This window comes from Pleurodeles waltl, chromosome 2_2 (assembly GCF_031143425.1).
Source record: "Pleurodeles waltl isolate 20211129_DDA chromosome 2_2, aPleWal1.hap1.20221129, whole genome shotgun sequence".
NCBI classification, from domain to species: Eukaryota; Metazoa; Chordata; class Amphibia; order Caudata; family Salamandridae; genus Pleurodeles; species Pleurodeles waltl.
The window spans coordinates 502,405,910-502,426,967 of NC_090439.1; the positions used below are offsets into that span (position 1 = coordinate 502,405,910).

The 21,058-nt window shown below is 44.1% G+C and overlaps 1 protein-coding gene across 4 annotated transcripts in view; it reads left to right on the forward strand.

Annotated features, from left to right (window-relative positions):
• The window catches only part of ABHD3 (abhydrolase domain containing 3, phospholipase), a 336,327-nt gene that overhangs the window by 49,536 nt on the left and 265,733 nt on the right, over positions 1-21,058 (forward strand). For all 4 annotated transcript variants that reach the window (XM_069220003.1, XM_069220002.1, XM_069220004.1 and 1 more), the window contains one exon: positions 17,848-18,030. In XM_069220003.1, coding sequence (XP_069076104.1) covers positions 17,848-18,030 — 183 coding nt within the window. The remainder of the gene's footprint in view (positions 1-17,847; positions 18,031-21,058) is intronic.

Below are 21,058 nucleotides of genomic sequence, written 5' to 3' on the forward strand. Positions count from 1 at the left end.
TCCACCAGGTAGGTGACATTACTCTTGTGCTCCTTCACCTTAAATGGCCCAGACCAATGGTCTCTACCGGGACCATCACCCACACCTTCTGGCCAGGGTGAAACTCATCCAGAGTGGTATTCTGGTCATACCAGTGTTTCCTACCCTCCTGGCTAGCTTCCAGATTCGCCTGGTCGAGCTTCCAGAAGCGGGCTGTCTGGTTCCTGAAGGCCAGCATGTAACTGAATACATTCTGGGGTGGCTTCTTAGCAGCTTGCTTTCAGCCCCCATTCACCAAACTGAGAGGCCCTCTCACAGGGTGCCTATACAAAAGTTCAAAAGGGCTGAAGCCAACCGCCTTCTGTGGCACCTCCATGTATGCAAACAACAGGCATGATAACAGGACATCCCACTTCACCCTCATGGGTTCTGAGAGACCCATAATTATGCCTTTCAGGATACGGTTGAACCTTTCAACCAACCCATTGCTTTGGGGGTGGTAAGGCATGGTGAACTTGTAGGTAACACCACACGCCTTCCACATGGCTTTCATGTACAACAACATCAAATTAGTTCCCCATTGGATACCACCTCCTTGGTGAAAACCACACAGGTTAAGATCCCCAATAGGGCCCTGGCCAGGGTGGGCACAGTCACTGTTCTTAGAGGGGTAGCTTAAGGATATGGGGGCATAGTCCACCAACACCTGTTGCCCATGGCTGTTTTGGGATCCAAAGGCCCCACAATGTCAATGGCCACCCACTCAAAAGGGGTGCTCACGTCAGGAAACGGTTGAAGAGGAGCCTTGCACTTCTTCCCAGAATTGCCACTTGCCTGGCACGTTTGAATAGTCTTACAGAACGCATCTGAGGTTGTCTTCATTTGGGGCCAATAGAAGTGGATGACAAGCCTATCAAAGGTCTTGTCCTGTCCCAAATGACCTGCCAGTGGCACATCATGAGCTAGACCTGGTAGGAAGGCTCTGAAACACTGAGGTACCACCAGCACACGGCCTATCCCAGGCTCAGCAAACGTAGGCTCACTATACAGATCATTCTCCCAGTAAATCAGGTGAAATCCAGAGGCGTTACCAGCTTCCTGGGCCTTGGCCTGTCTCCAGAGATCTTCAAGAGTGTAGCACACTTTCCTCACTGCACAGAACTCCTTCCTGGTGGGGCCTTCTTCCTGCTACCAATGGATCAGCTCAGGTAGGCCCCCAGTTCGGCCACTTCGGCCCCTGTGGGTTACGGGGAATCCCTCTCTGGTTCAGCCTCCTCCCAGACCATAGAAATCTCAGGAGCGGGTTTCCCATGCCCATTGCCCCTCCTGCTCATAGCAGGCACCTGGGCCACTGTTTCAGGCTCCAGGTCCTTCTCATCACCCTCTCTAACAGCCATGGACCGCGTGGTCATTCAAGCCTACTCTCGCAATCCTAACATCTCCATGTGCGACCTGAGCTCCTCTTCCTTCCAGGCGGTATGCTCCAAGTCATTCCCTAGCTGACAGTCAACAGGCATGGATGGACTCACAGCTACCCTCAAGGAAACCAAGACCACCCCCGTTCAAAGGGAACCTCAGCTACCAAACATTGGCACTCACTGTTGACTACTGCTGCAACCTGGTTGACCACATTAGGGATTACCTGCTCCTTGGACACCAGATGACAGCGGACAGTTGTCATTCTGGCTCCTGTCTCTCTCAGAGCCTCCACTCACCTCCCATTGATGGTCACCCACTGCCTGTACTTCTTAGTGTTGTCAGACATAAGGATTCTCTGGAGTACCTCACCCTCAACCAGGGAGACTAGGGTTAACTCAGCTGGCTGACCACCACTAACAGGGGTCAATTCCTCCCCAAACGCTACTTGCCACCCCTAGTGTCTGCCCACTGGTGGGGAGCTGTGCTCACTTAGGACGCTTGGGACTCCCCCTGAAATCCCCTTCCTGGCCACAGGTGAAAACACTACAGGGGTTCCTTCCCTGCAGGCTTTTCTTTTCTTTTCACCCTGTGAACTGGGTTTGGACCCTTTTGAGAACTCCTTACTTTTATCCTTGCCCGCTCCTTCTTTTGTTGGGGACTCTGCCCACCCTTGCCTGAGTCTCCCACACACAACTTCTTTTGGACCCTGGTGCTGAGTCAGCTCTCCGCCTCCTTGGCAAGCTTCCTGGGGTCAGTAAGCTTGCACTCATTCGAGTTCTGGTGCACCTCTCAAAAACAATGACTAGACAAGCGCTTCCATGCAATCAAATTCTACAGCCCCTGATAGTCTGTTACCTTGCTACCCTTTACCCAACCATCCACTGCTCTGCAGAAAGACTCCACATATTCCACCCAGGTGTGGGACCCAAGCTTAGTACTCTCCCTAAACCTTAACCTGTAACTCTGGTGTGAGCCCATAAGTTCTGGTCAGGGCATCATTTATGGCAAGGCACCTCATCTGATCCTCTACTTCTAAGGCCAACAAGGTGACCCTCCCTTCCACTGAGAAATACTTCCACAGGCGACACCCCAATCTTTCTCAGGGACCCTGTGCATTCTCAGTACCACCTCATAACCCCTGAACCACTGCTCTATGTCATCCCTTTCAACAAAATCCTTCACCACATCCTTGGATATATGTACCTTTTCCTGAGACCACCCCTTAGAACTGCTACCACCATCTGTGCTGGGCCTGCTCTTTAGATCCAGCTCCTTCAAGCTCAACTCTTGAACTAAAAGCATTTTCTTCTCCTCTATGGTGATTTATTCTTTCTCTACCTTTCTTTTGAATCTTGCTTGTTCCAACTTAAGCTCCATCTCATGCTTCAGCTTGAGCTTCTCCAGCTCCATCTGGAGCCTCCTACCTTCCCCCTCTCCGCTAGCTCCTCCTATAGAAAGCAAAGTCCAGTCCTTCCACTCCCAGCACAGAAGCAGCAAGCAGCAGGCCAGCACAACAAAGCAACAGGCAGAGTGGCAGTCCTTCCTACGACAACCAGCTCTTCTTCCTGGCAGAATATCCTCAGTCCAGAAGTGTTCTAAAGTTGTGGTCTAAGGGGTTCAGTACTTATACTCATTTCTGCCTTTGAAGTAGGCAAACTTTAAAGGATAGCCTTTGCAGTGCACAAGACCCTGCGTTTCCTGCCCTGCCCTCAGACACAAACCAGGGGGTTGGATACTGCTTTGTGTAAGGACAGGCACAGCCCTATTCAGATGTAAGAGTCAGCTCATCCCACCACTCTAGCACAGGAAGACTCATCAGGATATGCAGGGCACACCTCAGCTCCCTTTGTGTGACTGTCTAGAGTGAATTCACAAACAGCCCACCTGTCATCCTGACCCAGGAGTGTATTCCACAGACAGTCAGAGGCACAGAATGGTTAAGCAAGAAAATGCTCACTTCCTAAAAGTGGCATTTTCAAACTTATAATTTGAAAAACAACTTCACCAAAAGATGTATTTTTAAATTGTGAGTTCGGAGACCCCAAACTCCAGAGCTCTGTCTGCTCCCAATGGGAGTTGAAAGATATTTCAAGGCAATATCCATGTTACCCAATGGGAGAAATAGTCCTTGCAATAGTGAAAAGCAAATTTAGTAGTATTCCACTATCAGGACATGTAAACCACATCAGTACCCTCCAAGGCCAAATTGAAATCAACCTGTTAGAATAAGAATACTATAAGAAAGTGATTCTGATACACATTTATCTGTGTACAGTGTAGCTACTATCACAAGTTGTTCCATTAGCTTTCTCCTGAGCATAATGGGCCTCATTCTGACTTTGGCGGGCAGCGGAGGCCGCCCACCAAAGTACCGCTGTCAGAAGACCGCTGCACGGTCAAAAGACCGCCGCGGTAATTCTGAGTTTCCCGCTGGGCTGGCGGGCGACCGCCAGAAGGCCGCCCGCCAGCCCAGCGGGAAACCCCCTTCCATGAGGATGCCGGCTCCGAATGGAGCCGGCGGAGTGGAAGGGGTGCGACGGGTGCAGTTGCACCCGTCGCGATTTTCAGTGTCTGCTTGGCAGACACTGAAAATCTTGTTGGGGCCCTGTTAGGGGGCCCCTGCAGTGCCCATGCCAGTGGCATGGGCACTGCTGGGGCCCCCAGGGGCCCCACGACACCCATTCCCGCCAGCCTGGTTCTGGCGGTGAAAACCGCCAGAACCAGGCTGGCGGGAAGGGGGTCGGAATCCCCATGGCGGCGCTGCATGCAGCGCCGCCATGGAGGATTCCCTGGGGCAGGGGAAAACCGGCGGAAAACCGCCGGTTCCCCTTTTCTGACCGCGGCTTTACCGCTGCAGTCAGAATGCCCCGGAAGCACCGCCAGCCTGTTGGCGGTGCTTCCTCTGCCCTCTGCCCTGGCGGTGAGACACCGCCAGGGTCAAAATGAGGCCCAATATGTCTTATTTGGAGTGGTAGGTTATTCTTGCAGGAAAATTGCTACCAGCACAACTTTAGTGTTGGATGAAGCCAAGTGTTTGACAGAGTATTGTAATTGTATATATATAGCTCTTACTACCCCTGACAGGCCTGACAAGGCATTCAAGTGTTTTTTTTGGCAAGTAGTTTACTACTCCTGAACCCAAAGGATTAGTGGTGGATTACTATAGGGAAATATAAGTTGCTGTGGACATGAGAGTCTGTTAATTTGATTGACTAGGATAGGGGAGGGCAAGCTGAGGGAGGAGTCTGTATAGTATTATTTTGGAGATCATATTAGAGGAGGTTTGGGATGAGTCAAAGGAGGGGTAAAAGAGGGAAGAGTATAGAAAGGGTTATTAAGGAGATCATAGTAGTAAAATGAGGTTTGGGATAATTCGAAGGAGGGACACAGGAGGGAAGAGTCTAGGAAGTGTTATTTTAGAGATCATAGTAGTAACATGAGGTTTGGGGTGAGTCAAGGAGGGATAGAGGAGGGAAAAGTCAAGAAAAGGTCTCAGGGAGATGATAGTAGTGGAATGAGGTTTCGGATGAGTCAGAGAGTGAAGGTAGAGGATATATTGAGAGAGGTATAGGATGAGACATAAAGTAGTACATTGAAGGCAGTTGAAGGCTTTTTTCTTTCTTTCTATAGTAGGAGTAACATAATAAATATTTGGATACACTACTACATAGATAGGGTATACATATATAAGGAAAATAATATAGAGATATAAAATTGTATTGTATAAAGTTCCATATGTGGAAGTATGGATAGATAGAAATGCAGACTTTTAGGTGTGCTGTAAGTAAATGCTGATTTATTTGTGTATTTTTACATTTTTTGTGATATGTTTAATATTTATTGTATTTTAAACATTTTCCTAAGTATTTCAATAGTGAAGCACTTATAGATGTAATTGTTATGATCTTATTTACATATTGTGATAAATGAAATAAATAGAGACCCATAGGCATCTAATTTCTATTCCTTATGTTTCATTTTACCTAGTATACTTCCTGTTCTCAGGGTTGGACTGGGCCGAAAAATAGGACCGGGCACCAAAATAAATGTAGCCCAGTTAGTGAACCAGATAGCTAAAAAGTGACCCACATTTGCAAATTAGGCCAGTTTTGCACTTGTAAAGACATGCTGTATGAGTATTTTGCAAGGTTTGGGAGACTGCATACATTTGTGTTTGCTGCAGACAATGTTTGTGATAATATTTAGAAATCAGAAGTTTAAACTGACCCACCAAACAATAAGTCAGTCAAACAAACTGCTAAAACAAAAAAAACAATCTACATGCTGATCTGTGAGACCAGATTATCAGCAACTGCCTGATTGCCGTCTAGGTCAGTCTAACCCTACCTGTATTTTTATCATCTCTGCGATTGTTTGGTGGCATGTGAAACCCCTTCATATTCAGGGAAGTTACTTTAATTATTTATCAGTGTGTTTAGGTTTTATAATGTTCGTTGTTTCTATCTCGAGGATGACCATCTCCTCATTAAACTTTAACCCTACATATTGTCCCCTTAGACCTTCAACAACATAAATAATACTCACCTAAGTGAATGAAGCAATAACAAGAAAATGACTGCTACCAAGTTACCTAACTCTTCGGTACAGATTTATATAAACAGGAATCACCCAAGTGCTAATCTCAGTGGGGTGGCTTGAAAATGTTTCAGAAAGTCCCATTGGAAATAGCGGCAGTTACTCCAATACTCCAGCAAACTCCCTCTTCTCTCTCTAATTTGTTGTCTCCCCCATTTTGGATAATTCATGTAAACTCGAAACATTATTTCTTTTTACCTGACTTTACCAACTTGCCCTTCCTGAGTGCATCCAAACAAACCTATTGAGCATGTTCATGTAGTCATAATGGTATACGTCACGAATCAAGTGCTCAGCCTCTTTGAGCAATTGATTCATGGTCTTATTTGTAAACAGGGAAGTACATTTCTTACAGCCCAGGACATATTATTTGTGGGTCAAGGAAACGCAGGTTTTCCTTTTTATTTTGTCCAGTGGACGTTATAGTTGCCAGTTTACATTACTACAGCAGAGGTCTGTGAAAGAAGATTGTCTGCTGCTAAGGCAAGGTCTGTACCCATATCTGTAAGTTGTTCAAGCTTGTATTTATGATTCATTAATGGAAAGTATTTAGGATCAGTGCTACACCGTAAGGAAAATCATTGAGCACAGCTTGCATTAATGAAATAGGTTCCACTAGAAAACTGTGCATGGATGTTTGCAGAATCTAACAATTTCGGGCAATGAGAATGCTCCCTGATTATTTGTAAACACAAGCAGAAGCACCGAAAGTAAGATTGGTGATTGCTTTAAAATGTGAACAAAAAATTGCGCATTGGAAAAATATGTTTCACTAAAGTATTGTGGAACTTTAAATACCGTTTCTTTTGAGGCCTTCTTTAGTAAAACAAGATTGGTGTATTCTGAAATAGATAAAAAAAGATTAGTATTAGATAGTAGGGCAACATCATGAATAACAGGAAAATAAAGTAGGATCTCAGTTGGCCACAATGTTACAAAAGTGCACACTCAGGTGTATGTCCTTGCAATGGTGAAGATCAATAACTTTCAGAAATTCACAGGGGTTTACAGAAGCAAGCCTCGAAACCATACTCCAGGCAAACTTGTGTAATTCTATTTATATACATGCATCCATCTCTTGTTCACTCTCAAGTTGTTCCATTTTGCCCCTTACCTTCTAATGTGAGAACAGGGCCCTGCTTCAAGAATCTGGAATTTGGGGTGTCATAAAGACGGATGGGTGGGCACTGCCGGTGTTTGGACGAACATACAAAAATCAACTAACGTTTGTGGGAGCTGTGCTGTTTATGTCTCTGGCAACATTTGTCAATTCTAATGTCTAAGAACTGAAAGTTGTATATCTTTGGTAATGTTGAGTCTAATAGGGCCATTGGTCATGCCCTGTGCCCACTTTGTGCTGCGAGCTGGGCATAGATCATGGGTGTAATCTGTACTCTGTGTCCAGTGCCAACTGAGCACGGCTGCGAGCCGTGTTCAGTGGGTACAGTATCAGGGTACCTCTGCTCAGTGTCCAGAGATTATCTCAAGGCACTGTCACATTGACTGTGTGGCATTTATGAGGGACATGGGCCTTGATTGTAAGGGTGTTATGGTACTATAATTGACTACAAATGGTAAAAGTAATATTGTTACGATTTAGAATGTAGATATATCTATTCACCTGCAATTTCAAAAATTGTGAATTACAGACTTCAACCAATGTGAATGAAAACTGTAATACTTTAGGACACTGCCATATGCAGCAATATTTGCAGTGCTGTTTTCCTGTTTCAATGATGTGTTTTATAAAAATAACTAACAGGTTGTGGAGTTACAGTGATATTTACATACCAATCTGTCTCATGGTTGTTTATCCTGTTACTAAAGCCTCACATTGGTATCATAGGACTAGCAATTTGTGAATTATTGCCACTGAAGTGTAACATACTGTCCTTTTCCATTTAGTCACGTGGGACATCTGGCTGCACGGAATTGTTTTTCTTGCTATCATTCAAATTTGTCTTTCCTAAGTAACAGCTGGGAAACAATTGTCACAGCTCAGTTAGCCTTATATTTTGTTTTCCTTGCTACCAAAATAGCCCCCATGGGACATTCAAAATCAGAAAAGTGGCCTTCTCTACCAGTGCACCTGCTATATCCTGCGTCTTTATTACTGCCTTTTAATTGTTTTTTTCAAAAAACCTCTTCAGCTTCTCACTTTGTGATGCTGAGTAGTTTTTATGAGATAATATTCAATGCTGTGAAGTGCTAAGCCTCACGTATAGAATAGTAACAGTGAATTATGGGGATGTTTTTCACCGAAGGGTTCTGAATGACATGAAATAGAAAAAGAGAGCAAAGCTCGAGTTGTCTATTATGTCACTCAGAACCCTGAGGTGAAAAGCTCCCCATAAGTCATTTTTTACCCATGTATAATTTCATGTTTTGTATAGCCTCCTAAAACATCTGCCCCTGCTTTCACCTGCTACGCAGTGGCAGAAGAGTAATGGGAGAGCCATACATAACATGCCTCTGTTATATATCCCTGTCCCAAAGGTTACACAAAACAACTTATCTGCCATCCTTAGCCAACCCACCACCTTCTCTACCTTCCTTCCCCCCACTGCAGCTATGCTTTCTGCTTTCAGCCAATGCAGACAAGCAGCACTGCACTCAGGGAAAGTCTTTTTGACATCCCAACTGTGGGTAAGCAGTTTTATTATCAACTTTCATAACAGTGGGTTTTGAGATTTAGAAACTGAAATAAACAATAGAGGCTCTACATGGGAGCCATACATAACAAATCCATTTACCTCTAAATAGCACCATAATATGCACTTGCTGAATGGTTTATGTAGAAGATCAGCAGCTTCATTGTAGTTAATTGTATGTTACACTTTCCATGTAGAATGTGAGATACTCTTTGGGCTCACCCTTTGAAATCTCTGACCAAATTTCATATAGTTTCCTGGAATGCACATGTTTTTACTCATATAAAGTTGTTGAGCATTGATAAATGATTTATAGTTTAAAAGGCAATTTAACATATTGTGACATGGCATACAGCACACATTTCTGAAAACGTACTGCCTCAAATTGTTCAGACCTCATTTCATCACAACTTCTCTGTCTATAAAATGTTAGCCCTGCAACCTAACAATAGTTAATCTTCTATATCCGGTCTATTCACCCCATCAGCTACGTGAGCAAACTTGCATACTTCACGCTAATGATCACAATTGACTCCTTTTATTTAATGTAACACCCAAAACTGGAGAAAATGCTGGAATGGTTTCCTTGAGAACCCATGACTAATCCTTGTAACCAACAATAATCAATAACCTCTGGATGAACCTCACCACTGACGATACCCTAAAGATCATAAAAACCATCCACTCTGGAGTCCCTTTGTACCTTTGCCCCCCCCCCCCCCACATCTTCAAATGAACCGGTGCCACCATCGCCCCCGAACTCTGCTGCACCATCAACTGCTCCATGAGGTCTGCCACCTTCCCAGAAGACTGGAAGCATGTAGAAATCAAACCCCTGCTAGAAAAAAAAACCTCTGCCGATCTGACGGACCTGAAAAATTACAGACCCATCTTGCTACTCCCCCTCCCAGCCAAAGTCATTGAGAAGGCTATGAATGCCTAACTCACTGAATTCATTGAAATCAACCACACCCTAGACCCCTCCCAATCAGGCTTCGGAAGCAACCACACCACCGAGACTGCACTCCTTGCTGTAACAGACGACATCTGCACTCTCCTTGACCAAGGCGAAACCGCAGCCCTCATCCTCCTGGACCACTCTGCCGCCTTTGGCACTGTCTACCACAACACCCTCTGCACTAACCTCCATGACACCGGCATCCGCTGCAAATCATCAGAGTGGATCCTCTCCTTCCTCACCAGGTGAACCCAAAGAGTCAGGCTCTCACTGTTCTCCTCAAAACGTATAGAGATCAGTTGCTCAGGGCTCCTCTTTCAGCTCCATCCTCTTCAACATCTACATGGCCCGCTTGCAAACATCGTCCGAAACCATGGACTCAACTTTGTCTCTTATGCCAATGACACCCAGCTGATCCTCTCCCTCACTGACAAACCTACAGCCACTAAGAGCAACTTTCACAATGGAATGTAGGCAGTCGCTGCCTGGATGAAGGACAGTTGCCTCAAACTCAACTCTGACAAAACCGAAGTCCTCAACCTGGGCTCCACCCCTCTCTGTCTGGGACGACTCCTGGTGGCTCACAGCGCTCGCAACCCCTCACACCCACACACCCACTGACCATGCATGTAACCTCAGCATCATCCTCGACTCCTCACGCTAAATGACCCGCCAAATCAATTCCATCTCATCCTCCTGCTTCCACACGCTCTGCCTGCTTCGAAAGATTTTGAAATGGCTCCCCACCGAGTCCAGGAGAACTGTTACCCAGGCATTCTTCAGCAGCAAGCTCAACTACGGCAACACACCTTATGCCGGCACTACCAAAAACTCTAAAAGAAACTGCAGAAAATCCAGAACGCCTTGGCCAGACTCATCCTGAAAATCCCCTGCTGCACCTACATCATCAGTAACATGAGAGACCTTCACTGGCTTCTGATCAACAAAAGAATCACCTTCAAGCTCCTCATACACGCTTACAAGGCCCTCCACAACGTCAGACCTGCATACCTCAACCACTGCCTGTCCTTCTACACACCCACCAGACATCTCTGCGCGGCCCATCTGACACTGGCCATCATCCCAAGGATCTGCAAGAACTCAACCAGAGGAAGATCCTTCTCCTACCTTGCTGCGCAAACCTGGAATGCTTTACCACTACATCGCAGGCAGTCACCCTCACTGCCTCAATTCAGGGACCTCAAGACCTACTCTTTGACTGAACTGCAACATTCCCCTCCCCTAGCGCCTTGAGACCCTAACGGGTGATTAGCTGCGATTTACAAGTACACTGATTGATTGAATTGATTGATTAACCACTAACCTTGGCTTACGGAGTAGCGCGCTTGTCACTGTAATGCCCTGTAACACCTCATGAGAGGTTGTATGCACTATATAACTGCATAAATAATACAATGCAAAAATATTTCACTAAACTTGTAATGCACATATAATCTATTTGTTCCAAATCTACAGTAATGACTGTTATAGATTCTCTCCTGTATCTGGGAGAAAAAAAACACTTTCAATGTGTTAAAGACCCATCTAGAGATTGGAGGTAAGAACAAATTCATATTCATTAGGTCAGTTTCTGCCCAGTCAAATTGAAAGGGAAACTAATTCAGTAAACCGATCCAAGTCCAGTTCATTAAGTATCTGAAGCACATGGAACTGACTCAAACTGAATGTACAGCTGCTCTAATCAATGTGTATTCAGATATTCAATTGCGGCTTCATTCGAACTAAGGTGTAGCTGAACTTTGGAAGCACAATAAATGTGAAATTTCACCTGAGAATGGACATTTCTCTCGGCTAACGAATGTACATTCACAACCAAATGCACATTTCTAAAGCATCTGCACAACATCACATTTACTGAATTCATTTTAACATGAACCTATCATAGCAGATGCTATATTCATTTAAAAATCAATATTGCTTGTATTTTTCATTTTCTCACAAACATGGAATGAACGAATATCCATACTGGACAACTTCTACTATCGCGATTCACAACACTATTTAGTCAATGTCATTCATTTAATTCAAAGGTTTCCTACAGGAGAATATTTTACCTACTCTTACATGCCTTTGTGAACTAGTTTTGAAACACCGAACTTCCTATAAATAAAAGTGCACAGACGGCACAGTTCTTTCTGTTTACACTTATTGTGTGTGACTGTCCTCTGAATATTACCATTTTAATACCATTTTAGATGTTTTGGTGCCAATTCAAAAAGACATACGAGTACGTAAAAGTGTGCTACAGCAGTATTACTTTACATACTCCAAAATGTCTTTGTTAATATGCCGCTACATCTCAGAGGTACTTAAATGTTTTCGCTGAAGTGCTTTTGAAAAAAACATGCAACAGTGCTGTACATAATCCTTAACCATTGGTGAATGCCCACAAGCACTCAACAACATGACTCCCTGCATTATATAGGAATAGTTACGGTATTTTAGGAACTCTATATATGATATGCATGTGTGTATTTTTGTCGAATACACGTTAACTGATGTTTCAGTTTTTTTGGGACATATTCTTTTCACATTATAGCGGCGGTTGTGACTTTAACTTTCATTAAAATGTTTGTTTTATCATTAAATGAGTATATAGTAGCGTAAGATGATTTGAGCATATAGTAGCATGTTCTATGTACCACTTGCAACAGCATATTTTGCCATTTTTGTAGCATTATAAATAACAATTATCCTAGGAATCGGGTCAGTGATACCCTTTGAAAGGATGAAATTCTGAGATGCTGTGATTAATTTGTGGAGAAAAAAAAGTTCAGGTGCCCAAAGTGTTTCTTTGGCACCCGCAACTGGCACTGCTAAATGATGGACTGCTGAATGCCAAGGCTGCTTATTCTTGATTTCAACTCATAAACTTTTCTTCCACCGCCCTTCGATACCTGTCTCTTTATCTCTTGCCGACATTTTTCATCCCTCCTTTCTCATGTTGTATTGTGGTGCAATTGCATTTAAATAGTGCTTACTACACCTAGATATTGTGAGACCGACTCTCCCTTTGCATGGTGCAGGTTTTAAGTGTCGTCACTGCGGCTTTGTCTGAATCTGTAACAAAGAAGGAAGCTACATAAATGACTGGTCTGCTCCACTAGCTTGCAAGGGGTCCCTGGAAGCAGGGTTGATGGACTGTTTGGTTTACGTCTTCCCACCGCATGGCAGATGGCTTGGTGAGCTCCACTGCACAGCTGAACCGGTCCCCTCACTCCTTCATATGTTTTGCATCCCCTTCTAGCTGCTGCTGTTTCTTTGAAGTTGTTTGTTTAAAGCTGCACGGAAGGGTTTGCAACATCATGTGTTTGGAAATGGATAATGTAACCGGGGCAAATGCAAGACATTTCCGTATCGACAGCAGTTTTCAATTTCACTTTCCCTACATGTAAAGACATAACATGGGGGGGCTGACTATCCTGCTCCCTCCTTTAAAATGGCCTTGTTTCGATCCATCAGAAAACATCTTTGTTCATCTGATTTGCTTATATGAATTCCTACCATGCCCTTCTGCGGTCACTTCCCCTCCTTCCTCACTTCTAATATCTCGCCAGTCAACCACCAGTGCACTGCTCTAGCTTAACTTCCTCAGTGCTTTGTGTTCCAATCTCAGCCAGTCTCAGTTTTCACTGCTTCATCGTCCAAGTCGTCTAGGTTTGGGGGGGAACGGATGTTTCTAGTGAATTCATCACATTATGATCCCCTGTCCTCTCTGTCTTTATCCCTGGGCTCCTCATGTCCAACGCCGTGGCTCATTAACACCTGATACCTCTCCACATTCAACAACTTAGGTTCACCACCCATTTGTAGGTCGAGTATAGCAGCACGCAAGCGCTGCCATTCCGACCTGTTGTAATCTATTTGTGACCTTTAACCATGCTCACCTCACGCCCATCACTTTCATTTGTCCATGGGCATGCCTTTAAAAAATCGCTCGATGTCATTGGTAAATGCTTTACGTTTGCCCCGCCTTGAGGCTGGTTTGTTACGCCTTGCAGACTTACCGTGTTATATGGATAATTGCACGATTGCCGATATACCTCAGCGTGGGCAAACTACTTTTTCCTTTTGTCTCTCCCCTTCACACTCAATGGCAGCCATGGCACTCACAGCGTCAATTCGATCTGTGGTACTTGAGTGATTGTCACATTGTTTTCTTTTGTCTCTCCCCTTTGCACTCCGTGGCATTAGATCAGAGCAGTAATTTCACAGTATTCTGGTCAGGGTAATTACAGAATCAGGGCCTGCGCTGGGCTGGAAAGTTGCATACTCCATCCAGAAGTACCAGGTGATCTTCCTTGTGTTTACTGGGACGTTATGATCAGTTTAATTGGCTGCCGTTTGATTCTCGCTGTCCGGCCTGTTGGTGCCACGGCCTTCAGTGACTTTCCACATTCGCTGCTCTGACCTACACTGACAGGAGCCATTGAAAAAGAAAGTGTTCTGTGAAGTGGGGCTCTTGGTGAAATGGTACTAAGAATGGAAAAGAAAGTGACACAGAAGTATATTGTTCAACTGTAGTCCTTTAAACAAAAAATTGTCTCTCCATTTTTAGGGTCAGGCGTAAAGCGCTCTGTCCCTGTTGTTATATCTCTACGGGCTTGTAACCACGCCCATGTCAGGCCCATCACTTTGGTTGGTTCATGGGCTTACCTTTTACAATTTGCTTCATTTCATTAGCGAAAGACATGCATACGTTATGCCTTTTCCAGTGTTTAGCCCTCCTCGAGCGCACCGGCCCACTACTGAAAACATGCGAGGCTCCGTGTTCTCAGCATGGTTTCTTCTGATTGTGACACACTCCACAGGTGTGCCATATACACCTGTGTTGGGAGGAGCAGGTTTAAGAAGAGGTTTTCCTGATCAGTCTGTTTCATTCCTCCCCCATGTGAAAGGGGATTCATCATCCTGTCCTCTGAGGAGTCATCTGATTGGTTGCTTTCATGACCCCATTATTGGGAGCTTGTCAATGATCACTGGTAATGTCCTACTCTGCCGTAATACAAATACAAAATAGGCATGGCCAATTAAAACGAGCAAAGCTATTATACAACATGCATTTTACTCTAATCCAAGCTAAAAATATTAATCAGGTGAATAAAGCGAAATATTTGGGGTGGAGGCTTGATCCAGTGAATGGGCCTCCTGAATTTTGTGCAAGCTGCTCTTTGCCAAGAGACGCCACTAAAGATTGGCTCCAAGTTCTCTTCATGTCAGCTCCAGTATATGATCATGGGCTGAATTCCAACAACTCCGCCATAAAGTTACAGGCAATTAAGACGGCAACAGATAGCCAGTAGAAATGCATGTAAGCCAGTTAGCTCAAAACAAGTCTCTTCTCTTCACTGCACTTTGTTACATGGATATTTGCATTTTTGCGGGTTACATGATAATTGCACTTTTGCCCATACGTTTCAATGCAGCCAACTTCTGTTTTGTGTGTTTGCTTTGCACTCATGGCGGATGTCTGCTCGCTTATGTGAAACTGTTTTACTTTTCAGTTTATGTGGCAAGAACAGTCTGGTTAGGAGTTTACAACGCTAATAGCTTTAACTCGAGTAAATGCGAGACCCATTGCATTGCAAATGCTTGTTTTATAATTTGTTTGTGTGTGATAGGTGATGTTGTGCGTGGCCCTTTTGCCTCCTGGATTTTTACAGACAAATCTAGTTTGTTTTTTCATCTACAGTTCTTTGCATTTAATTTTGTTTACCTTGTGTGTATTATAAATTACATTTCTCGTGTTCTTCATGTCTCCGGTGAGGTAACTATGCAGAACTGAAGACTTGTGTCGCTAATGACAGGGCGCCTCGAGGAGCCCTTTAGCAGCTACCCTGAATTTGGTGCAGGCTCTCATACAAGACTAAGCGTCCGCCGCCGTTTAGTGGGCCAAGAAATGCACATATTCTTTGGCCTGTTGATTCCTGAATAAAGAAGACCGCCTCTGGTAACCCTTTTGCTGAAAGAAACGACATAGTACGCCCAAAGTTCGGGCCTAACCGTTGGGGTGTGTTAGGCAGTCTCATTGCTCGACTTACTTTGAACTGGCTTGAACCGAGATCAAAGTGCGTCTTAAAATGGAGTATCTGAGGGAGAGGGGACTTCTTCGATTGAGCTACTCAAGCAATCGGCCCTTTGGGCACGCTGTTTGCACGACCACTGTGCTTACCAATGCCCAATGCGACGGATCACTAATTACATGCTTTCTAACATACAAAAAAGCGCTGTAGTACTTTTGCAGAACATTTGTGGTATTTACTTTTCCTAAAACTTTATTCGAAATCATTCGAGTTTATATGCCTATTTAAGTTCGCAAATACTTATATAACTAGTTGCTAAAAGCTTAAAGCTTAAGCAGTTGTTAATAAGAAACGTCTAGTATGGCAGTGGCTAATTCAGAGTGGTTGGCTGCAACTTTTTGCTTAATAAATTAAGATGAGCGAAGCTCACCCGGTGCATGGTGAACAAGACCTCACAGATTGAAATGTTTGCCTATTTGGGGAGGGAGAGGGACCTGCACTTGTCAGGCAATAGAAGGTATTGTAATGATGTTATTTGTTTGCTCTATAATTGACGTGTGTGAAAAGTGCAGGAGGTAAGGCGTTGAGTTGTATTTCTGAAGCGCTATTTGTCGGACCTCGCAGTCGTAGCCCGAAGGCCCTCGTCTTAATGAAGGCACTTACATTACACGAGGACAGTGGTGATCCCTATTTCAAGAAGATCTCGAATTGTCACCTTGCAATTGTTCTGCAGCAGCATTGATTGGGAGTTGCTTAAAGAAAAGGTGAGTTTTATCTGAGATGTGTCTTCATTAACAAACTTGGCTACCTTTGACCAGGCCTTGATGCACATGTATCCACCTCCACAGGCCATTATCTGGAATTAAGTGGCAAGAAAAGTCCAGTCATGCATTTACAACACCAATAGCTCTAACTCAAGTAAATGCGAGACCAGTTGCATTGTATATGCTTGTTTTCAATAAACTAGCCTCTTCTGATTGTGAGACACTTCACAGGTGTGCCATATACACCTGTGTTGGGAGGAGCAGGTTTAAGAAGAGGTTTTCCTGATCAGTCTGTTTCATTCCTCCCCCATGTGAAAGGGGATTCATCATCCTGTCCTCTGAGGAGTCATCTGATTGGTTGCTTTCATGACCCCATTATTGGGAGCTTGTCAATGATCACTGGTAATGTCCTACTCTGCCATAATACAAATACAAAATAGGCATGGCCAATTAAAATGAGCAAAGCTATTATACAACATGCATTTTACACTAATCCAAGCTAAAAACATTAATCGGGTGAATAAAGGAAAATATTTGGGATATGGGAGGCTTGATCCAGTGAATGGGCCTCATGAATTTTGTGCAAGCTGCTCTTTGCCAAGAGACGCCACTAAAGATTGGCTCCAAGTTCTCTTCATGTCAGCTCCAGTATATGATCATGGGCTGAATTTCAACAACTCCGCCATAAAGTTACAGGCAATTATACGAAAACTCCAACATAATTGATCGCCAGTAGAAATGCATGAAAGCCAGTTAGCTCAAAACAAGTCTCTTCTCTTCACTGCACGAGATCATTAATGTTTTGAAAGCCCTGGACGTGTGATTCATGGAGGATATTTCACACAGGGCTTCATTGCCACTTAGGGGACTCCCGATGCAGCTCTTCCAACCTCGCTCGCCCCACCCCTGTCTCTTTCTCTCTCTTCCCTCTCATGCACTCGTTTTCTTTTCTCTAATGCTAATGCGAATTTGCTGTGTTTGCAGCCTGGAAAGCACCAATGTGTGTATTTTTATGCTTATATGTACTCAACCAATCACCATTACAAGACTTGAGAACGCAGCCAGCAAGTCATCCCTCCAACGTCTGTTCTCAGTCTCTGAATCCACAGCCTAAGAGTGACATCTCTCCTTTAATATTGATACCTAGGCTTGTTCTAACCTGCACTTTAGTGTTCGTGCTTGCCAAATAGAAGCATGTTTCATGTATATGCCAGATGGATAACAATTTAAGACGACACCTTTTTCAGCTGGAGTGGAAGAAAACTGGAGGGAGGAGGTAGGGAGAGTTTAGGTAAAAGTAGTTGTGTTCCTGCTGTGGAAAGAACTGTAATCGCGTGTGTTTTGTTGGCTACAAAGTGACAGAACGTCTACAATGTAAGATTGTGTTGGCTGTGGCAAGGTGCCCAACATACTGTCCTTTGACCTGTATTTTGCAGTGAGCTGATCAAGACAGAAGATGGAGGGCAACTTTCTCTGGACTGGTTTGAAAACGAAGGAAGTACTTTCTACCCCGATCCCTGCTCAAGACCCACTGTCATTTTGTTGCCTGGCCTGACCGGAACCAGCCGTGAATCTTACATACTTCATATGGTTCATCAGAGCGAACTCTTAGGCTACAGGTATGAAGAATAACTTTTTTATGTGTTTCTGTTTTATTTACCTTACTTTATTAGTGAAGAACCATGATTCTGCACCTTCTGAAGATGAAACCGTGTCAGGAACGTTGTGCTGTTATAAAAATGTTACTTGAATAAATGCATGAATCCGAGGTAAACACGGGATGAGACATGAAGGGACCACAGCTGCATTACAATTTCAAAGAACGGTGGTATGGATTGTGGTTGTCGCATCCTGTGAGGGCTGGGGGACTGATGAAGTTTGAATGCCATTGGCCAGGGGTACCCCAACGCGCAGAGGGTCTCTTAAAGAAGAGAAGACGATCTGTCCCTGCATAACCTGGTCGTTGGTAGCAGATGTACTCTTCATGTTTTCCTATATAGATTTTCACCTATTTATTCAACAATTCAATCATTTACATGTGTAGGGAGAAAATGTGCAAAAAGATTATTTTTATATATGCTAAATATGTATGATTGCAGAGAGGAGGAAAGAATGGGTATGGAGTTAGTGTTTCGTTTTCTTTTATTTGTGTATATTGTTTTATAGAGCTCATATCTGCTCAGTGAGTAGGGAGTGATAGAGCTCAGGCAGGACTCTGCTAACAGAAATATGGGTGGTAAAGCCAATTACAATTGAATGTGTTTTGAGAATTAATTCCTTCTGTGTTATATGGGAGTGGGAGAAAGGGGCATTGACATTGTCAGAGGGAAGAATCTCACCAAATTGAAAACTCTGCAGAATGGCCTAGTGTTTTTAAGTGTTGGGGTTGAGAGCTTTGTTTTGGGCAGTTCCTACTAATAGGCAATTGCTTGAACACCTGTTGTGAATTGTAAATATATCTTACGTTACAGTAAAAAAAAAAAAAAACCTTAGCAATTCATTGGAAAAAACAAAGGTTTCAGGGCCGTTATAGTTAGGTGAAAATGTCAGTCAAAATATACCGTTTACATCTAAAACAAAACAAAATGTAGTTCTCCAGTCATAGTTATCTCAGGTAACTATAACTTGTGCAGTTAAGTAACTGCAGTTAACTGCAGTTAACCTGAGGATGCTGTGGAAAGTGCAAAGGCCTCATCAGTAGTGGCCTGGGGCTTTCAAAACAGGCCTCCATCGGGTCCAGCCCGATGGAATAAAAGGCCAGTCCAGCTCCGATCATTCTGTCTAAATGTCCGTGTTTAACTGTTTCAGGTGCCTGTTCGCTCTTCATGCCTTAAATTTATTTGTTCACCATTTCAATAAAAGAGTTGATTGGGCACCTAATGAATACGTTTAGCTTGAAAATATATGTTGATAAAACCCTACAAGGCTTGTCAATCTCGCAGGTAATTGTAGCTGAAAGCTATACGGGTGGAGTAATAAATTAAAGGTTGCCTCTGTGGAGGCTTTAAGCCAAGAGTGGCGGCCCCTCTATTAGAACAGAGGAGCATCGGCCCCCTGCTACTAGCGCCGCAAAGGTGAAAAATAAAAATGGTAATAAAATTAATTTGTTACCATTTTATTTTTATTTTTCCGCAGCCGTCGCAGGGGAGTGGTGCTCACTCCTTCAGTTTAGAGTCGACATGTCATTTTGGTTGGCTGTCTTGCGATGACCAGCCTGATATGCGCACTTTAAACCTCTCCACATCACTGGTTTGAGCGCAGGCAGAGGCCCCCTGTGCCTGCTGGAGCGTTAGAGCAGCCCGCTCCAGGCAATCCTGGCGCTGCTGTCATGCTGCTTAACATAATCAGGAGCATGACAGCAGCATCTGGATTATTGTGGAGAATTGCTGCAGCCCACTACCAACGGACTGAAGACGCACGGCCGTGGAGGTGAGCGGATTACCTACACACAGGGGCTTACACACATACATATATTGCACACATTATATGTCACAATTTTAGACACAGGGACATTAAGTGATTTGTCCAGAATCATACAACGTTGAGTCATGTCCTGAGACAGGGATTCGAACCTAGGTTCTCAGGTTCCAAGTCCCAACATTAGCAGCTCTAGCCTCAAGCTAACATCTCCAGCTACCTGCCATGTCCTATAAAACGAGTACTAGGCTATCTTTAATTGTTGGTGGAAGAAATTGTTACTGAACTAACAGTCGCGCAGCAAGCGCTTCATAAACAATGGTGGTGCCTGCAGGGGATCGAGGCCCGCCAAGCTGGAGTAACACAAACACAGGCAGTCTCAGTGCCTCTGGGGATGCACAAAGTGCTCGTGCTGTTCCCCACAAAAGGCGAGTATGGGGCTGTTGACCCTGCAAACAGCACATATCCAAGCTGGTTGTGGGTGCTGTTTACTCGCAGTCTGAAGAGGCTGTTGGTGAGCGGTTAACGCACTGTCGCACAATGTTAGTGCAGAGCTTTACTGTATATTTTTGTCACACTCCTTCCCCCATGGTAAAGCCACCGCCTTGCTGTGTTTGTTGATGGTAACCAATATAGACTCTTAGAGCTCCCATAGATAAAGAAAAAAAGATGATAAATGTTCCTAATGCCAGACACATTGAGTACACTGGTTTCAGTCAGACATGAGGCTGACTTCGTCCCTAAACTATGTGTAATCAACTTAATACTGGGGTGTGAGTGTGTCAGTATGTGCTGAGGCATGTAGGGCAGTTTGAAAACAGACTAATTATTCAAGGTATACCTTTGGCTTTTTTTGTTATACATTTTCTTGACATTCTAGCCCGCCCCCATCCCCCTTACAGTTTTGTCAATGCTAGCTTTTGCGCTACAACTCAGATCTTGAATTTCTGTCCCACCACTTTTGAAATGCACCATCGAACTGCAAGCCTCACCTTCAGTCTGGGTTGGGTTGAACCATACACCTTCCAGGTTACAACTCAGACTCTCTTGTTTACTTTATCTGTTCCTCTAACAGTACTGCTGGGTTTGTTCTGGCCTGTTGTGTCAGCGCCCATATGGTTTGCCTTTACCCCAGCTAGCATGGAATTTCAGCCAGGCAGTAATCTCCTCGTGGGGTTATGTTGCCTGCAATGCTGCACATGGTCATTCCATGCTTACTTGTAACATGCT